The sequence below is a fragment of the Desmodus rotundus genome, chromosome 7 (assembly GCF_022682495.2).
Source record: "Desmodus rotundus isolate HL8 chromosome 7, HLdesRot8A.1, whole genome shotgun sequence".
Taxonomy (NCBI): Eukaryota; Metazoa; Chordata; class Mammalia; order Chiroptera; family Phyllostomidae; genus Desmodus; species Desmodus rotundus.
The window spans coordinates 103,601,798-103,623,053 of NC_071393.1; the positions used below are offsets into that span (position 1 = coordinate 103,601,798).

General features: G+C 34.3%; 1 protein-coding gene across 5 annotated transcripts in view; it reads right to left on the reverse strand.

The window, feature by feature from the left end:
- Positions 1-479: 479 nt before the first annotated feature.
- The window catches only part of EXOC5 (exocyst complex component 5), a 49,090-nt gene continuing 28,313 nt past the window's right edge, over positions 480-21,256 (reverse strand). The window contains exons 13-20 of one of the 5 annotated variants that reach the window (XR_008427270.2): positions 19,310-19,418; positions 14,108-14,228; positions 12,149-12,235; positions 8,868-8,976; positions 8,452-8,667; positions 3,692-7,817; positions 3,381-3,433; positions 480-2,606 (exon numbers count right to left, since the gene is read on the reverse strand). Coding sequence is in view for 1 of the 5 variants with exons in the window: in XM_024567967.3 (XP_024423735.1) it covers positions 7,629-7,817; positions 8,452-8,667; positions 8,868-8,976; positions 12,149-12,235; positions 14,108-14,228; positions 19,310-19,418 (831 nt within the window). In the remaining 4 variants the exon portion in view is untranslated. Of the gene's footprint in view, positions 7,818-8,451; positions 8,668-8,867; positions 8,977-12,148; positions 12,236-14,107; positions 14,229-19,309; positions 19,419-21,256 lie in introns of all 5 variants that reach the window. The other 4 variants (XR_008427271.2, XR_008427268.2, XR_008427269.2 and 1 more) reach the window with 4 other exon arrangements.

Genomic DNA, 21,256 nt, shown 5'->3' on the forward strand with positions numbered 1-21,256 from the left:
TAGGAGTGATAAGAGACCTAACAAGGAAACGGAGAATTGAGTAATTTGTCCATGTATATAGACTTCTAGTTCACATAAACTTTAACATGTATGAAATACAATCCAGACACAGACTCCTTTCTCACACAAAGTCTATCCTACTTCATTTGTATTTTTATTTTGTGGCCTACAAAACAACTGCATTATCCTTTTTAATTTGAATCTTATTAGTTAAAAATATCCTACTCAGTCCTTAATGGGCAGATTTCCACTCACACAATCAAGTTTCTCTGATGTTCTCTATCAATAATTAGCAACTATTCATAGTAGCAAGGAGATATATTATAGAAAAACATATGGTATTCATTTGAAATTTAATTCCTTCAAAATATAAGTTCCATGTTTTGGGCATAAACACTTTACCCATCTCAATTCAGCTTTACTATTTTGCTCACTACAGTAAAAGAAAAACACACCAAAAAAGAGTTGTTTGTGAATGATTAAATTATGAATAATTTTTATTTAGACTTTTAAAATTTTTACATGTTTTCTGTAATGACCATTTTCATCCCCCCAACTCTGTGCTACAGCCAAAGCTTGGTGGCTGAATGGGGTGAGGAAACCCTCCTCCTGAGTGGGGAGGGAAAAGCCCAATATGAGTAGTTAAGAGCTCACGTGGGGTTAGAAGGGTGTCACCCAAAGGACTGTATGTATGTGTGCGTACACTTAAATATATACATGTGTGGGCTGCATACACACATAACGCTCCCTAGCACTGTCCACTGAGGAGGAGTGGGGGCAGTGGCATCCCAATCATAATAAGCACATCTCACATACAAATAGTGGCTTCTAAATACCAATTTCCACTAAAAGGTGTAAAAATGGCTGATTCCAGTACTGAGGCAGCAAGGCAAGTACAAAATAAGTTTGGAAAATCTGTGTGTTCAAAAGTAAAAAGTGCATTAAAAAATGATGACAATATGTCAAAAGGACACAAACGCCAGGTTGAAGGGAGCTCCCACTGACCAACTGTGGGACAATTAAGAGTCAAAAGAAATGACAGATAATCCATTGACTAGAAAATTATGAATCACTATTAATATTAATAAATTAAAAATTTTGATTAGGATCAAGATATATACATAGCTTCTAATTACCTCCCCACAAAATACTTAAAAGAGAGAAAAACAGTTAATTTACAGTGAAGGAGCCTGAAAGGTAGTACACCTTAAGCAACTGATCAACCTGAACACCATCGGAAATGAGGCAAACTGAAACAGTACACTATCTGATAGGATGCAATGAGAACACAAAATTGCTTCTATAATACCCCTGCCAAAAAAAGCACAACTGAATCTAATCATGAGTAAACAGATAAATCCAAATTTAAAGACAGATGCTTTACAAAATAACTGTCCTATAGCCTACAAAAATGCCGAGGATAACTAAAGTCAAGGAAAAACTGAGGAACTGTTCCAGGATGAAAAAAAACAAGGGAGCCTACAACCTAAACATTTTTTTTTTATTTTGAGCTAATCCTTATTGGGACACTCAGTGAAAGTTGAATGTTGTCTGAGGATTAGACGGGAGTAACAAATCAATGTTAACTTCCTGATTTTGAAGTCAGATCATGGTTACACAGGAGAACTTCTTTTTGGAAATACGAAAGTACTGAAGGGAGATGTGTCATCATGACAGCAACTTACTGTTAAAGTGGAAAATGTTTATCTGCACAGTATTTACAACATTTCTGTACGTTCGAGATTGTATCAAGAAGTTTTTGTAAAAGGAGAATGGAGAAAACCAATCCATCAATTATTCTTCTTAGAGTTGATAGAGCAATTCATGATATATAACTCTAAAAAAACATAACTTTAATTACTATGGACTTTGGACAACTCCTGTGTACATATATGTTCTTCAAAACTGTTTTAATTTTGTGTCATTAATTCACTCAGAAATTTTTCTCACAAATAACCTTCAGGATCTCATTGAAGCATGTGCGTTCACACACACACGCTCTCTCTTTTCCTGTTAGGGTAGTGACATGTTCATAGGTGCTGTTGGGTAGAGAGAAGCTATGTGAATTCTATTCTTAAAATCAAACAAAAATGTAGGTAGTACTATAAAAATAACATCTCCCCCATGTGGCAAAAATTAAAAATACATCCCACCGGAGAATCCTAACATAAAGGCACTTAGTAGTAGTATACCTTATCAAGTATTTTCACATAATTCCATGTGAATCCTCTAAATAGCACAGAGTATCTGCAAACAATATACTTAGAGGTAGTTTCACAGTTTTCTTTAGGTCAGCATTTTCCAGATTCTATTTGGATAATATTCTCTATAGCAAAAGGCTGCAGATTTGATAGAACTGCCATAAGAAAACACCAGAGTTCAAAAGAACCAAATTTACCCACAGTATAAAGATTAAAATGATAGGCAGGTAAAAAGAGATGGCCTCATTCAAAAGCACCTGCCTATTTAAGATAACAGGGACATCAAGAAAGCTTCCTACCTCTCCCAAGCTTAATCTAAAAAATTTGAAAGTCCACCACTGGAGATTAATTTCTTGGAGTTGGTTCCATCCAATCTTCGGCTTAGTTTATTAATATGGAGATACTCTGGAAGGAATAAGACATTTTCCTTCACTTAAAATTGCCAACGGTGAAAAGTCACTCATCTGAGATGTAAATGAAACAACTTATTCCATTTTTCTACCCCTATTCTTAACCCTCTATATTTCTCCCTATTAAGTCACTAGTCACTGATAATTGTTTTACTGACTTTCCAATGATTATAAAGGAATTTAAGTGGTTTCTGAAAGTAAACTTAATAACCAATTTGACTTTTAAATTAAAAGTGGCTCAGTTGGATACTGTCTCTTCCACACAGTAATATAAATATTAGTATCATGACTAAAAAGAATTATTGACAATTTTAATACATGTTGCACAGTACATATTAATATAGAAAAATACATGTTATCAGCAGCATAATGTTGACCATGTTCTAATCCATTCCACCTGCTCAAATATTAGTGCAAATAATTATATATTTGTAATGCATCACTGCTGTCTAGCACAAATCTATGCCTTCTGGATAAATGACTTTCCTCTGAGACTGTTTGCTGTTTGGAGTATGATGTGATATATTCATATTTAAATTGGCTTTGTATGGTGAGGCAGACTGCAACCTTCTAAACCACTTAGAAAATGAGTAAGTATCATTAATTACCTGTCTCTCCTCCCAAAAGTGATAGTACTCATAAGAACTGGTTTACTGTTACTTCCCAAATAATAGTGTTAAAGTATCTAGAACCTAGTTTAAAAATATCAATCTTGTTAAGCCCAGGGTTATCAGCCTAACTGCTTCAAATCACCAAATAAATCAATTACTCTCTAATGTATCAGGTTTCTGTCTCCAATACACTTGAGGGGTTGTTTCTCCTCTAAATTTGAAAGAGAAAGAACTGATCAGTGATAATAAAAGTTAGGAGTTAAGCAACTTTTAAAAAATTAGGCATGCAATTTTTGATACATAAAAATGATTACCTATTGTTAATAAACTGAGTCCATTTTGCCTCACATTTACCCTCCTACATTTGCCATTTAAAAACTACCAATGTGCTAAACAATTAATAGAATTGGCAAACTTATGACATTAAAATAGTCTGTTTTTGAAGGCAGAAATACTGATTTCTTCTTACCTTCCAAAGAGTTGTCATTTGCTCCCATGTTAGAAGATATGGTACAAAATACCTGGACTCTTTCTGTTATAAAATTCAGTAGAAACAATATTATGATTATGTAAAATAATAGTCACTAAAGAGAACTTTTTGATGGAAATATTTCTATTAGGTACAAACTTAATATTCAATTAAAATTTCATGGCCACTTATAAAATTTTAAAAATCATATTTAAAAAGTATTGATCATACATTAGACACACTAAAAAAATCCAATAGCAAATTAGATACTGAAAGTGTGTATCAACTTCATAACCTAAACACTACAAAGAGAACTGAACATTTGATGAAAAATTAGATTAAACAAAATTAATGAGTCTATCAAAAAAAAGGACCTATTCAATGTTACGTAAGAATTGTGCATTGAATATGTGCCAAGAGTTAGGTTTCAAGCTCAGCCTTTTACTAGCTATAGACCTTGAACAGATCTATTTAATATTTGTATGCTTTAGGTATTTCATCTGTCAAATGGATATAATAGTACCCAACTCCTAGGGCTGTTTTGGAATCAAATGAGATAATACATGCAAAAGGCTTATTATTAGCACAGTGCATGGAACTTAAGTCAATAAATGTAGCTATAATTATCTTTTTATGCATCAAAATTTTAAATTCGCTCTTTTTACTTTACGTAGAATTATTTACTCTAACAATATGGACTGGTCTTTTCCTCCAAAGTACACATGTATTTCAGGACAGACTTTCTCAAACAAAAAGAAGTACTATAGGAACTGAATACAATTAAACTAAGCGGATGAAAGCACAGACTGTTTTGTGTACTGAATGCTCCCTTAGAAATCTCAGTCCAAATGGACAATATATGGGTAATATGCAGAATATTTTTACATTAAAAAAAGTTAAAACTCCCAGATGTGCGCTTTTTAAGTCACTAACAAATTATGCACTGAGTGAACCTTATTGTCACAGATACAGTTCAAGCATGCCTCAGGCACTGACTTACAAACACATAACTACCTTAAAGGGTCTTGTGGCATTTCAGGAACCAAAATCTCTTTATTTGGTTACTTATAAATATTCAAGATCACAGATGAGAAAAGGGAATTTTAAGGAAGCAGTATATTCTCCACTTTGAATCAGTCTAGTGGCTGATAATTCAATTAATTATTTTACTAAGACCCAGAAGGCTGACATTCAGATAGTGAAATATTTAAAATGAGAGAAAATGGCCTAAAATATACCACAAATTAACCTACTTGCAAATTAACCTTGTAATTAACCTATTAGAAGCTCTTATTAAAACAAGAAAAATGCTAGGGACTTGCAACCATGGTGATACCCATAAAACGAGGCTAATAAATAAGTTTCTTGGAATAGTCACATAGTCCACTGCTCCATCCAGCTGTTATTTCATAGCTCTTCACAAGGACTATATGTATCTATTCTGGTTAAGTGTCCTTCTCCAATGTCATAACTTATAAAAGCTAGACTTCCTTCTTAAACTTGTATTCTGTATTTCACTTTCTGTACCATTTTATGCAAACATAATACACTCAAGTTTTAGAAAAATAATTAATTTACAGCATTTTAGAGCACATTTTCAACTTCAACACATTACCTAAATATTGTTGTTAGCTCATGTGGAACTGCAGAAAATTGCAAAGATTATCTTTACTCAAATGTTGGCTAAAGTTACTAATATACAAAGTTCCATTATTGCTACCTAAAAGTACCATGTACATATAAAAAACATCCCTTATTAATCATCTCTTTTGAGCTATAAATTTCGGGCAAAATTTTTAGTGGCTGTGAATATCAAAAATATTTTAAAAATTGGAATATTTCTGCTAAAAAAGGAAGTGAGAAGACCTATGATAAAAAAAATAAGAAACATCTTAAAAATGTGAAGAAAAATAATTTATAAAATTCAGTATGGATGTCCTTAAATGTAAAAAATAAAGTGAAATAAAAAAAAAACAATTGCAGGGAATTTGTTTATTGAGCATTAATATTAACACTTCTAAATTAAGTAATCACTTATGAGTTTTCTTTGTCACTGCCCTGTCAATGGACATAATGGAAAATATTGCACGGAACTCAAGCATGTAAATAATAATTAACAAAATATCTATGCAACAAGTATATGTCATACATTTTTAAAATTAATCTAAACAAAATAATTTGAAGTGCTTCTTTGTTTTGGAAGTCTTAAAATGTTTTCTCATGTTTTATTTGAGATCCGCCCCCCACCTCTTTTTACAAATTGACACTGTATACAAAGAGTTCAAATGGCCAGTAAAACTACTGGTTTCAAATTGTTGGCTTTTAAGTAACAGAGGTATAATGTGAATTCACATCAGAGCTTTCTAAAATGGCAATAGTACAAGCATATGATTTTCCCTAGTATCCAAAACCTGTTCTGGTTCTCCCTTGGCTAAGGAATAGAAAACCAGACAGCCTTCTGAAGCTGCCACTCTCTCCTAAAATGCTTTAATCAAAGTTGGCATACTTCATTAGTCTTGATCACCATGATAACACTGGGCTAAACAGAATATAAAGAGAATTCAGTCAACCGTAACTTAAATAGTAGCAAGTTTTAGACCTGAAAAAGTTTTGGTAAAGTGGATGACAATTCAGAAACATTCTTCAAAAAAAAAAGTAGTTTCCCAAAATTAGGCCAAAAAACCTACATTAAGAGAAAAAAAATGCCAAGAATGAGTTGAACATTAAAATTTATCTGTTCCTGTAAGATTATGAACAGCACAATGGAAGCTGAAACGCTACATAAAGTTAAGAATGCATCTCACAGAGCAAGTTTATAGAGCTGATGGCCTTTCCAAATTTCCACTTGATGTTTAAAATTTTATAAGTGATTTATTATGTCACCATATCAAGCCAATTCAATCAACTACATTCAGTAGAAATTGCTTCAGAAATGCCCTGAAAAAACGACAGAAACTATAGATTTGAAAAGCAACTAACTTTGCAAAGCTCATGTCCAGACTTAGAATATCAATTCCCAATTCCTGTTAAAATAGAAGACTATCTGCATGTTTAGCCATCCCATATTATTCCAGTTTAACTTCAAGACAGAAATATTAAAGGAGCGCATTATTGCTAAACACTGTCAATATTTCTCATATGCACTATTTAGAGTATACCTCACTTTTTTACTTCCTTTATAATATTAAAATAATGAATAAATATGGCCTTTCTGTTAAGGTCCTCCACCTTATCTTAACTGAAATATAAAACAAGGTAGTTTTATTAATTTCTTGCTAGCAATGACTTAAAATCTGTTTACCAAATAAGAAACACTAAACTTTAAATTGTTTTTTTTACCCAGAAAGCAGATATATTCTAATCCATTCTTAATATCTACATAAAACATTTCATCATTTTAGTTTAGTATATAACATTTTTCTTGAAACAGTACTATGCTTGTACCTCAGAAAAATCCAATCAACCAAGGAAATTATGTTCAATTGTTAACCTTTTGAAAGAGGCAAAAAGTTCTCTAGGAATACCTAAAATAACTTGATTAACAATTACTGGTGCTGAAAGGTCATTAAAATTGATAAAATAGGATGGTGAAATTTCCCAATGGAACATGTTAAAGAACGTGAACTGGAAAGCTGGTAACATCTCATTCGCTTTCTGACACTAAGATTTTCCAGGATGAAAACCGTGACATATAGTTTCACAGAATTTGAAACTTATATGTTCAAGAATGGTATTAAAAATCAACTTAAGAGTAAAAAAACAAAATATGGCTACTAGTGTCCAAATTAAAAAAAAATATATCAAGGGTAAGTATGGCTGCTGTTTTTCCAAACAGTCATTTTTCCATAAAGTGTTGGCTATGTCATAAGAAATCTCCTGTGCTTTCTATCAACCAAGGCCTGCTGGAGTACAACGCATTTCCCTTACACAGTCAACCTCAGCTGAAATGTCGAGCAAGGCGGGCAGATCTATAGTCAGCACGAAGTTGTACGAAGGAGTGAAGAATGTTCTTGTCCAGGTTAGCAAGTTGTTCTCCTGAGCAGACTTGCTTTAAATTATCTGGGGCAACTACCAGAAGATTGCAAAGTGCATGCAGAGTATCAAAAAGCTGTAATACCAGTGGAATCTAAATTGAGATAAGAAAAGAAAAAAAAAATTGAAATAGTGATTTCTAGTTTTATGATTAGTAAATTCTTCTCACATACATAGTATTGGTCAGGATTTACTAATGGGGGAGGGTTCAATATATTAGAACTTTTGAGAGCTCCTGAACTGTTAAAACTCAAATATTTCAGTCATTACATAAATTTGGCTATAATCTTTCTGAAAAGATACATATTTTGTGAATTTTCTCCAATAGTAATAATCATTTATATGTTTGTGAACTAAAATTAGTTATCATTAATTGAGCACTTTTCTTAAATAATTTAAACCTTAGAAAAAGTGGTTTCAGGGAGATGTACACAAAGAAAGGACATATTCTGCTGATGTGTGACATATACAGCATTAGTGATGGTAGTCAACAAGTTCATTTGGACTGTGGGAAAGAAATATGGCTTTGTTTAAAAATAAAGCATGAAGCAAAAATGTGTCAATATGGAAATATCATTAGAACAATACTTTTTCAGTTAGGAAACGTTATTCTCATTAAGCATTAATAAAACGTATGAACTTTTCACAAATGATAAATCAGTACAAATTTTTAATGGTCTGACATGCTCTTGAGCCTATTTGTAAGTTTGATATTTGTGAATACATACCTTGAAGTCTTTGGCACACTTCCTATATTCAGCTACATCACAAATTGCTAACATGCCACCCATACAACTGTAGGAATATTGTTGGAGGTGCTCATAAATAAGTCGATGAAAACGTACTCCAAATTCCATCAAAGCTGTATCCACATTCTTCCCATCCATGGAATTTTTAATCTTCTCCACTTGTTTTCTTACATAAGCACAGACTTTGACACAGGCCTGTAAAATTTTTTCTATACTTATTACATAGAAATGTGTATCATGTTAGCTAAGGAGAAAATATATATTGTTTTTCATTAATTTCTAAGTATAAAAAGAAAAAATACTTAAGACTACATTAAGTAAAACTAATGAAAATGATAACAAACGTATTAAGAAAGCAGATATTTCTTACTAGCATATGAAATCATTCTACTCACATTAGTATACTGAATCAAAACATTGTTTTCATCTTCTGGCTTAAAATCTGTTTTCTTTTGTTCTGCAGCCAAGATATGCTTCATTTGTCCAATCATACAATTTAATGTTCTAAAAAATTGAGAATAGCAGATATTTGATCCATTTATTTTTATTTTTTATACTAAATTAAATTAAAATTATTAAATGTAATATCACCATAAAACTCTTTTACTATTGTTAGACTCTAGGTTTTAGAAAAAATAAAATCTAGGCCTTGATGTCAAAGAACTCATGGTTTTATTAGCTTCCTGCTCAAAACAGGGTAAAAATTCATTTGCTAAATACTTTATTTAAATCTTTAAAATATTAGAAGCCTGTTACTTATTTACTTACTTAACAACTACACAAAAAGAATACTTAGGAAAGGAAAAGAGAGGGCTTAAGAAGAATGGCTAAAGTCTGGAAAAGCAGGTGAGAAGAACATGCATTTCACAGTCTAAAGACAAGCAGGAGGCTGGGGACAAGTGATACTGAAGACCCAGGTGAGAAGGAAAAAAGCATGGGTGTGTAACAGCAAACAGTGTTTGGGTTTTATGATGTTCTCCAACAGTAATCAGCCACCCAGTTATGGGAATAAAAAAGACTGCACTGATCCACAGTTTAGGATCTTTAAGACAGTTACGGCTAAAGAAAATGGACTTTAGGGTAATTATTAGTAACTCAAGGGTAAAGCAAGCAATATTAGCACAATAATGAATGAAGTAAAACTAGGAAAAGAAAAACAGATTAGCAAAAGATGAATTCCTGCTGAGGTCAGAAAGCAGAATAGGAGATTGTGAGCACTGAGTGGGATTATTCAGGTTCGAGGTTTTTGTTACCAAGGTCTAACAGCACATGAAAGTAGGTAGCTAAAGTGAAGGTGATCAAGAAAAAGACTTGTGTCACACACATGGAGGTGGAAGTAAACCAAGAAGGTTTAAAGAAAAATTTTGTGAGTCAAATGCCTAAATCCTCAATAAATTTAGGAAGCTAACATAAATGAGTGAGACACAACAGCAAAAGGAAAGGGAAGATGATGTGAGCTTCAAAGGCAAAGGAACCTGGCCTAACAGTAGACGGACATTGGTCTGAAGCAGTCTTTTTTATTCCCATAACTGGGTGGCTGATTACTGTTGGAGAACATCATAAAACCCAAACACTGTTTGCTGTTACACACCCATGCTTTTTTCCTTCTCACCTGGGTCTTCAGTATCACTTGTCCCCAGCCTCCTGCTTGTCTTTAGACTGTGAAATGAACAGTAGACGGATATTGTCCAGGAGGAATACAGGTGAATGCTGGGTTCACCCCTTGGCCTCACTGTACATGTGTATAAAGAAGAATTCAAAGTTCACATTCAAGAGACCACCACAGACCACTGTGCCTTCAATTAGACAACTACTACAAAGACTTTGAGACACAGGCTTACATGCAAAGATGAAAACAAATTACCTAACACATATATTAAAAAGGCAACTAGGAAAATTATATTTCCTATATTTTTGAAGGCTTAACATATTCAACTTCCCCACCTCCCAAATATTATTTTCAGGTATTCTGAGGCAAAGCCAGAAGAAACAAGTTAGTATGAGGGATTTATGTTATAAAAATACATACTTTCTTTGAAGTGATGATTATAATGTATACATATACACCTGAATTTTATTAAAAGTAGTTTTGTATATGTATAATCTCATATGGTCCTGACTAAAAACAAAGGGAGAGATCAGTTTTTAGGATTCTTCTAAACATTTAATTCTTCAGTAAACTAGTCTCAGTAATTAATTCTGTAACATCCTTATTTTTCAGTTTTATTCTTTCATTTTATTTTTCTTTCCCTTATTAGCACATACTCTATGGTAGTTCTTGATCTTAGTGAGAAGTTAACTGAGAGGTGAGGTACAAGTTTGTTACTACTAATAAAGTAAAAATTATTTCTTTATAATTTTTAAAAAAATTTTATGTAATTTTAGAGAGATGGAGAAACAGAGGGAGAGAAACATCAATGTGTGAGACAAATACTGATTGGTTGCCTCTTGCATGCCCTCAACTGGGGACCTGGCCCACAAACCAGGCATGTGCCCAGACCAGGTATCAAAGACGACCTTTCGGTTTGCAGGCTGTTACCCAATCCACTGAGCTACACCAACTAGGGCTATTTACTTTTTAATAAAATAGAGTGGATTCCAGGTTTTCTTTATAACAGCATAGTAACTAACTTGTATTCAAATATGCTTTCTTGAATAGAAAAGGAGTAAAATTACAGTAAATAAAAAAGATATGCCCAGACCTAGTAAAAGGGGCATCAGAATGAGCCCTAGCCCTACCAACATTAACTGAGTGATCTTGACCAAATCACTTAATTTCTTTAAGCCTCCATTTCCTCATCTGTAAAATGGAAAGATATTCCCTACCTAATCAATAAAATACAAGCAAAGATCTTTTCACTATGCTTGGCCCAAAGCAAATGCTTGATACATGGTAGCTATCATAACCACCAACAAATACATGCCCACTATCATCTCAAAAGAAAATAGAGAAACACTGCTTTACAGTATGAATAGGTAATTAAGTACAATAAATATTACAAAAATATTTTGAATGTAGAGTTTGCATTCACTTAAAAAAGTTACCTTTAGAAAATTTGCTTGTTTGTTTATTTACTTATTTATATTGATTCCAGAGAGAGGGGAAGGGAGTAAGAAAGAGAGGGAAAGAAACATCAATACAAGAGAGAAACATCAATCAGCTGCCACCTACATGTGCCTTGACCAAGGACCAAAGCCACATCTCAGGCACATACCCTGACTGGGAATCGATCCTGCAAACTTTTGATTCATGGGAGGACACCCAACCAACCAAGCCACACCAGCCAGGGCAGAAAATTTGTGTATTTATTTTAAGCATCTCAGATGTAAGCCTGAAAATTCTAAATGAAAATAAAACCCTCCGTTCCATACCATTTTTAAGGAGTTTAGAGAGAATGTGTGTGTGTGTGTGCAAGTGGAGGAGGGGCTGGTTACAAAAAATGTTTTAACTAAATCTGGTTTAAAAGTAAATCTAAACACACTTACTTCCAGAAATAATACGCTTACAAATCTAATAAAAATAACATTCTAATAAGGATGAAATCAACATGTAAAAATAAAGGCAAATGGTGAAATTAAGATAGACTTTTTTCTTTCCTGAAAACCATTTTATGGTGCTATAATTGTTTTTATAATTTTTAAAAATGTAAGAGGAAAAGTAAAACCAACAACTTGCCTATCAATGCCAGTATCCAATTTCATCTCCATTTGTTCAATTATTTCTTTTTTCTTCTGAAGGCATTCAGATAACTTAGGAGAAGAACTATTGAATGTTTAAAGAAAAAAATCACATTAGTAGTCTTACAATTCTAAGTGTTTTATATTCATGTGTGTATTGCTATATACATTTATATAAACACACACATTATTTTAATATGCTCACAAATGGAACCAAACACAAGTAGTTAAGTAATCATAGTTGACGTTGAACAACATAGGTTTGAACTGTGTGGGTACACTAATAAGTGGACTTTTTTTTTTCAGTAAATACTGTATATGTGTTTTCTCCTCCTTATGATTTTAATAACATTTTCTTTAGCTTACTTCAATGTAAGAATACAGCATATAATACATATAACATACAAAATATGTGTTAATCTATTATTTATCTTATCAGCAAGGCTTCCAGTCAACAGTAGGCTATTAGTAGAGTTAAGTTTTTGGAGAGTCAAAAGTTATACACAAATTTTCGACTGCAGGGGTAGAGCAGGGTGAGGATAGCATCCTTAACCCCCTCATTATTCAAGGGTCAACTGTATTTAGTATTCATTATAATGGTCACACTAGTAAAACTTAACCAGTTAATGGAGAAAAGGAAGATTTAGATATGTTACTTTCATCTCTGAGAAGACATCCCTTAAGAATGAAGCAAACAAAATATAACCAGAGACATTGAAGTTAAGAACAATCTAACAGTAGCCAGAGGGGAGTGGGGAGGGGATAGTGGGGAAAAGGGTTTTCAGGAACTACTATAAAGGACATATGGACAAAACCAAGGGGGAGGGTCGAGGTGGGGGAGGGAGGTGGGGTGGAGGGGTGGGGAGAAAATGCAGACAACTGTAATTGAACAACAATAAAAAAAAAAAGAATATAAAAATGTGATTTTGAAATTTTGGAATTACTTGGTTTCCTTGTTAATTAAATATCTGGTATAATAATAAGAAAAGTCACAGACTACCACCAAAGTCTTAAGACCACAGTAAATTACACTAATTAAAATTTGGAGACTAACAGTTGTATTTAGCTTTCTTATATTAAAAAACAAAATACCTGACAGTCCTATTTGCCTTCTGAATGCTACCTAAATGTCAAAAACACACAAAATAATAAGCAATATGCTCCCTAATAGTTATGTGAATTCTTTGCCATTTGGCATTACAGCTCTTTAAAAAGTAAATTTCCTTTCAAAGTGATTGATTCTGAGATCACAAGTAATCTTTATCTTTGAGATTGTTTCTGGACTAATTTCTTAGCATACCAATGTTACTAGCAAAATGTCTGAAATTTACCTTACATACATTCCTCTTTAATAACAACAGTAATACACATATAGTTTTATAAAGTTAACATATACACTACTTAATTTAATCCTCATGTGCTTTAAAAGTTCACATAAATTGATAGGAACATATAAACCAAACCTTAATGCCTCATCAAAATCTACCCTATTAATCTTGTAAAAACTTGTACTGATGTCCTTATATGACAAAAAGTGGTGTAAGCTAGAGGTCCTCTTTCACATCAGATGTAGGCTGATGACAGATTCAGTCTTTTCAAATAAACCAAAATTAATACCACAGAAGCAAGAGAAAATAGTAGGCAAGGAAGAAGGAAAAGAATCTTTACTTTTATTTCACACTTTCCTGACCTGTTTTATGGTATTATTAATATGTATTTCTTTTTAAGAAATTATTTATCTTTATTGTTGTTCAGGTACAGTTATCTCCATTTTCCCCCCACCAGACCCCCAACCCCAGCCATCCCCACCTCCCACTCTCAATCCTACCCTCTTTTGGCTTTGTCCATGTGTCCTTCATACATGTTCCTGGACAACCCTTCCCCCTTTTAATATTTACCAAAAAGATATGTAGATTATTATAACAGTTATTAAAATACCAATAAAAATTTGACTAACCTTATTAGTGGCATAAGGTGATCATTAAACTGCTTGTCAAAAAGATGGAAAATAGTATTGGCCTGTTGCACAACATCCAGAAAATAGAGATTTGCATTCCGAGAATCTGAAGAGGGAATTCCTAAAGTTGGAAGGCATGTATATGTTAGAGTCATTACTTTAAGAAGTTCACCTTGGCAACCGTACAATGAAGTAGTTTTATGTACACAACATGAATAAAAGTAACTGCTGTTTTAATAAATTAACAATGATTTCTGTAGGCAGAAAAGTAAAATTAAACTTGTTCATCAGGTAACAAAATGCATCCAAAGTTTTCATGCCCAGATTTTTACCATTTACTCATTCTTCATTATTTGGTGAGATAAACTAAAAAGTAGATCAATAAATGTATCATCTTAAACTATACTTTTTCCTTCTTCCCACTCTCTTGTGCCCAATGATTCACTTGAGCCATGAACGTATGTCTTCCACTTTTCTTATAGCCAGGCCTCTTTATTTCTGAGAACAGTTAAAATAATTTTCTTACTAGCTTCCTGGCTCAAATCTCTTTATCTGGGACTTCCGGCCAAGATGGAGACATAGGTAGATACACTGTGCCTCCTTGCACAACCAAAAGAAGGACAACAACAATTTAAAAACAAAAAACATCCAAAACTGACAGAAAATTGAACTGTATAGAAGTCCGACAACCAAGGAAATGAAGAAGACACATTCATCCAGACTGGTAGGAGGGGCAGAGAAGGACAGCAGGTAGGAGAGGACTCGCGGCAAGGTAGCAGCTGGCGGACCCAGTGGGGTGGTGGATTGCGGAGTTTGGTGGGCAAAGCTGCAGCTGGCTGGCGAGGCAGCAGCTAGTGGACCGGGTGACAGAGCGTGCAACCCAGGGCTCCAGCACGGGGAAATAAAGCCTCAAACCTCTGATTGAAAACACCCGTGGAGGTTGAGGCGGCAGTAGGAGAAACTCCCAACCTCACAGGAGACTTCGTTGGAGAGACCCACAGGGGCCTAGGGCGTGCACAAGCCCATCCACTCGGGAAGCTGCACCAGAGGGGCCCAGTTTGCTTGTGAGTAGCTGAAGGAGTGACTGAAGTCCAGCAGAGAGTGGAGCGGGTGCCACTGCACCCTCTCGGCCTCTCCCACACATAGAGTCACAGCACAGCGACCAGTGTTACCCCACCCTGGTGAACACCTAAGGCTCCACCCCTTTACGTAACAGGGGTACCAAGACAAAAAAAAAAATGGCCCAAATGAAAGAACAGATTAAAGCTCCAGAAAAAATACAACTAAGTGACAAAGAGATAGTCGACCTATCAGATGCACAGTTCAAAACACTGGTAATCAGGAAGCTCACAGAATTGGTTGAATTTGGTCAAAAACTGGATGAAAAAATGAAGGCTATGCTAAGAGAAACAAAGGAAAGTGTACAGGGAACCAATAGTGATGGGAAGGAAACTGGAACTCAAATCAACGGTGTGGATCAGAAGGAAGAAAGAAACATCCAACCAGAAAAGAATGAAGAAACAAGAATTCAAAAAAATGAGGAGAGGCTTAGGAACCTCCAGGACATCTTGAAACGTTCCAATATCCGAATTATAGGGGTACCAGAAGGACAAGAGGAAGAACAAAAAATTGAAAACTCATTTGAACAAATAATGAAGGAGAACTTCCCTAATCTGGCAAAGGAAATAGACTTCCAGGAAGTCCAGGAAGTTCAGAGAGTCCCAAAGAAGCTGGACCCAAGGAGGAACACACCAAGGCACATCATAATTACATTACCCAAGATGAAACAGAAGGAGAGAATCTTAGAAGCAGCAAGAGATAAGGACAGTTACCTACAAAGGAGTTCCCATAAGACTGTCAGCTGATTTCTCAAAAGAGACCTTACAGGCAAGAAGGGGCTGGAAAGAAGTATTCCAAGTCATGAAAGCCAAGGACCTACATCCAAGATTGCTCTATACAGCAAAGCTTTCATTTAGAATGGAAGGGCAGATAAAGTCCTTCCCAGATAAGGTCAAGTTCAAGGAGTTCATCATCACCAAGCCCTTATTTCATATGAAATGTTAAAGGGATTTATCTAAGAAAAAGAAGATTAAAAAAAATGAACAGTAAAAATGACAGCAAACTCACAGTTATTAACCACCACACCTAAAATAAAAATAAAAACAAACTAAGTAAACAACTAGAACAGGAACAGAACCACAGAAATGGAGATCACATGGAGGGTTATCAACAGGGCAGTGGGAGGGGGAGGGGGAGAGAGGGGGGAAAGGTACAGAGAATAAGTAGCATAAATGGTAGGTAGAAAATAGACAGGGGGAGGGTAAGAATAGTATAGGAATGTAGAAGCCAAAGAACTTGTATGTATGACCTATGGACATGAACTATATTGGGGGAATGTGGGAGGGAGGGGGTGTGCTGGATGGAGGGAGTGAAAGGGGGAGGATGGGACAACTGTAATAGCATAATCAATAAAATATGTTTTTTAAAATCTCTTTATCTGTTATGCCATAGCAACATACTTACACTTACTCATTTCACTCATCATATTCTCCACTACTACCTCAAAAATATTCATTCTTCTCACTGTCTAGAGAATAAATTCTTAATTTTCAGTATGATTCAAGCCACTCCACATTTTGGTCCCCCAAAAATACAGCTGACCGTTCCAAATTTCAATTCCATCTTTTGTGTAACAGAGTAATAGTAAACTCTAAGGTCCCTCTAACCCTAGATCCCTAGATATTTCTGTTTCTAGCTAAAACTAAAAGGCATAAAGGACTAAGAGAAACACTCACAGCAAATGAGAAAAAAAATTAACACCCAGAAATTTTATAGGATAATGACTTTTTTCATTTTTAAAAATGAAAATCAAAGGTGTTTTATTTTCCAGCAAAAGACAAAATTACCCATCTGTAAGAAAATTAAAGGCTCCAAAACAAACATACAAGAGAAAAAAGTAAGTCAATACACATATAAGAAATACTAATCCGTGTTAATAATGAAAGACATGAAAACTAAGACAGTAAGTATATATATTTTAACCACTAAATTTTTAAATTTTTTAAAAGAATATTCAATAACGTGCAGAAACACTGGTACAGTCATACCTGACTATAGCAGTATAAAATAGTGGGGGGAAAAAACCCTTTAGGAAAAACAGTTTGTATGTACAGAAATTTTAAAAATTTGTAACACACTTTGATCTGGTTATTTCACTTCTGGGATTTTATCCAAAGAAAGTAATTCAAAATAAGGAAAGAATGTTAAGCACTACAATTTCATTGTAGCATTATTTATATTAATAAATTGCTGAAGAGATTCAATATATCTAATAATAGGGATGATTAACTTTATAATATATACATGTGACAGAATTTTAGACAATCACTAGAAATAATAGCTGTAAGCAGTAACTAAATAGATGCAAGGAAAATATTTATGAATATAAGGGACATTCTTATCCTACCAGGAAATTTTCTAAGCTCTTCCAAATTGTGAATACTGCTATTAAAATGAAGATGCTAGGTTTCCATACTAGCTAAATAACAAATCCTTCACACTATATGGATTCTAGTTCATGTTACTTTTTTCATTACCTTTTTAAATCTTTACACCTCTAAGGTATTATTATCCCAATACAAATTACCACATTTTAAAATCATTTGCAAAAGGTAATTGTTAAACACTTGATGTCAAGAGACAGCTATAATTAAGAAACAAACAAAAAGGATACAAATGTTTATCTATATCATGAGAGCAACTATATAAAAAATGGGTAACAATAAACCACAAGGTTACTAAATTACAGGTATTTTTGCTTCAATGTTAGAAACTTTATGGAATAATGTTATTATGTACAGTCAATAAATATTTTTTGAGTGTTTGCTATATGCTTTCTAGGTACAAGACTATAATGGTGAATAACACACATAAGATTCCTGTCCACAAGAGCTTATATGCTGTTCTCTGTACTTAAAATACTCTTTCCCCAAATACTGTTTACTCCTCAACTTCATTTAGCTCTCTGGTGTATGTCTCCTCAGAGAGATATCCTTCCTAAAAAAGCCCTCTGCCCTTGAATATCCCTTCCCCATTACTACTCTCTAAGTATCCCTTACTCAATTTTATTTTTCTTCTTAGTCATTTGTCTACCTTTCCCACAAGAATGTAAGCTCTATGAGTACAGAAGTAGGCACTTAATAAGTATGTACTGAATGAATTCTGGTGAATGGAGGCATACATTAACAGATGAAAATTTCATTGTGATAAGTGCTACAAGAAAAGCTAACCCAGTGACGAAATGATAAGTAGGCTAGGAGAGGAGGGCTACTTTAGCTAGGGTGATCGGCAAAGGACTCTCTAAGAAAGTGACATCTTAGTTGAGATAAGAAAATTGAAAAGCCATACATGAGAAGAGATGAAGGAGAAGGATTGGGGAGGGGAAAAACCAAGTGCCAAGAGCCTGAGTGAAGAAAAAGAATGAAGGCAAGAAGCACTAGGGTAACGAGGGGAAATGACTATGAGGATGAATACCTATAAGGAAACCAGATCAAAAAGCCAGGCTTCTATAAAGAGTCTGCTGTTATTTTCCCCCTAAGAGTAATAGGAAGCCACTAAAAGGTCTTAAGAAAAAGGTAACTGTTACATGGAATCAGTAATTTGGAGAGGCAAGAATGAATACAGGGAGACCAGTTAGGAGCAGAGAGAGATGGTGTTTAAATTAGAGTGGCATCAGTGGGGATGGAGAAAAGTAGATGAATTTGAGTTATGTTTGGAAATGTGTATCAGGGTTGAAGAAAAGGAGGAACTGTGGCAACTCCACACTTCAGGACTTGAACAACTGGTAAACAGTAATGCCCTTTAAAGACATCAGGAAGAACAGGAGAGGAATAGGTTAGGTGGAGAATAAAGTGTTTCATTTAGGATATGTTAAATTTGAGATGCAGAGTGAACAGGTGTGGAGAGGTCAAGGAGGCAACTGGATTAATATGCCTAGAATGTAGGGAAGAAGTCATTAATACCCTATTAATGTATAGCTTTCAGCATCTGACAAATCCTTGCATTACAAAAGCTCAGAATACATTCATTGCACTGAACTGAATTTGACATGTAGAGTTGACTATATGTAAAACATTACATTCATTTAACCATGCAGGATCAAAGGAATTTAACACAAATTATAACACAGATAAATATACTTACCAGCAAGTCCTGTTTCCAAAGCATAATCAATATGCTCAATACATAAAAATTCCACAAGAATGGTAAAAATTCTAAAGGCATTCCGTGGTAGATCAGAAGGATCAGAGAGCTTTAAAACAAAAACCAAATATATCAGTTCTCAAGTCTACCTTAAAAAAAAAAAGGCAACTCTGTTTTGTAAAGCAATCAACTTTGTATAAATGTAGTCAATATTAAGGTATCAAAATAATAACTTAGACCTCTTCCGCCCCACTTCCAGTGCCTCTCTCACATACATATAATGCTCCATATTCGCCTACAACTCTCCTGGCTTAAACTAGATCAGTGTTTTTCTGACCTGAATTGCATTAGTGCATTGTGATAAGAAAGAAAGAGGGAAGAGAAGAGAGAGAACCAACAGAAAATAAAGTGTAATAAAATCCCTTTTAATGTACACAGTAAAACCAAATATAGTTTCATGAAATACACATGTACACATATACATATAACAAAAGTTCACTGGGCTGCCCTGACTGGTGTGGCTCAGTGGGATGGGTGCCAACCCACAAAGCAAAAGGTTGCCAATTCCATTCCCAGTCAGGGCACATGGCCTGGCTTACAGACCAGGTCTCTGGTTGGGGAAGTGTGAGAAGCAACTGAGCGATGTTTCTTTCGCAAATGGATGTTTCTCCCCCTCTCACTCTCCCTCCCTTCGCCTCTCTCAAAAATAAACAAAATCTCAAAAATAAAATGTACACTGGGCTGCCATGTAAAGTGTGTTTCTTATTGTGGGGCATAGTCAAAGAAGTTTGAGAGCTACCAACTGAACAAAGGCTATTCTAGCAATACTAAGAATAAAAAAAAACTCTTTATTTTACTGGGGGTGGAAGAGGGAAATCAGTAAACTGATACACTATAAAATATGAAAGGCTCAAATCCCAGCTTCATCACTTCCTGATCGACTGAGCCCTTGAGATGTTATTTAACTCAGCTAAGCCTCCATTTCTTCATTTGTAAGGTGGGAATCATATGAATTGTACTTATATCCTACCCTTGAGGTAAAAATAAAATATGAAAATGCATTTAAAGTACTTTCAGCAGTGTTTAGCACATAGTAAGCAAACAATAATAAATGTTCATTTTGATGTTGATGCTGATTAACTATTCAGTAAAAGAATTATTAGTAGCTAGCTGAAAAAATAAAATCCCTCTTAAAAAGTTAGAAAGTTACCTCTCAACTTCTTATGAATGCTTTCTTGAATATTTATCAATTGATTGTTGCCTACTTGTAGTCTCCATTTATGCACCCCGACAGAGTAATGCTTACTACCTGATATATACAGCTGGGAGTGAAGTATATAACCCACCTTAAATCTCGTAAGTCTCCACTGATTATAAATACAGATTTGGTATTACTCAATTCCACTCCTGGTCTTCTTCAAAACTATCCAACTTTTACCCTCCATACCACAAGCCTCTCTACCACAGCTCTCACCTCCCTTATTTGCTCACAGATGCTCAACAACAGATACCCTTAATAAACCGTAAAGAATATAGAACTATTAAAAAATAGTAACAGACAATCCAATTTCAAAAATGCAAAAATATACCAAAGAATATATATATGGATGGCAAATAAACACATGGAAAGATGCTCAACATCATTAGTTATTAAGAGATTCAAAATAAAACCATAATGATGTATCACTACACACCCTATTAGATTGTCTAAAATTAAAGACTCATCATACTAAATGCTGCAAATCACATGGAACAAATGGAACACTTACACACCACTTGTAGGAATGTCGAATGAAACAACAACTTTGGGAAATAGGTAGTATCTGAATGACTACTACCATATTGTTACTATGTACATACCGAAGAGCAATTAAAGCATTATCTGCTTAAGAGATATATGAATGAATTTTCATAGCAAATTCATTCATAATAGTCAAAACACTGGAA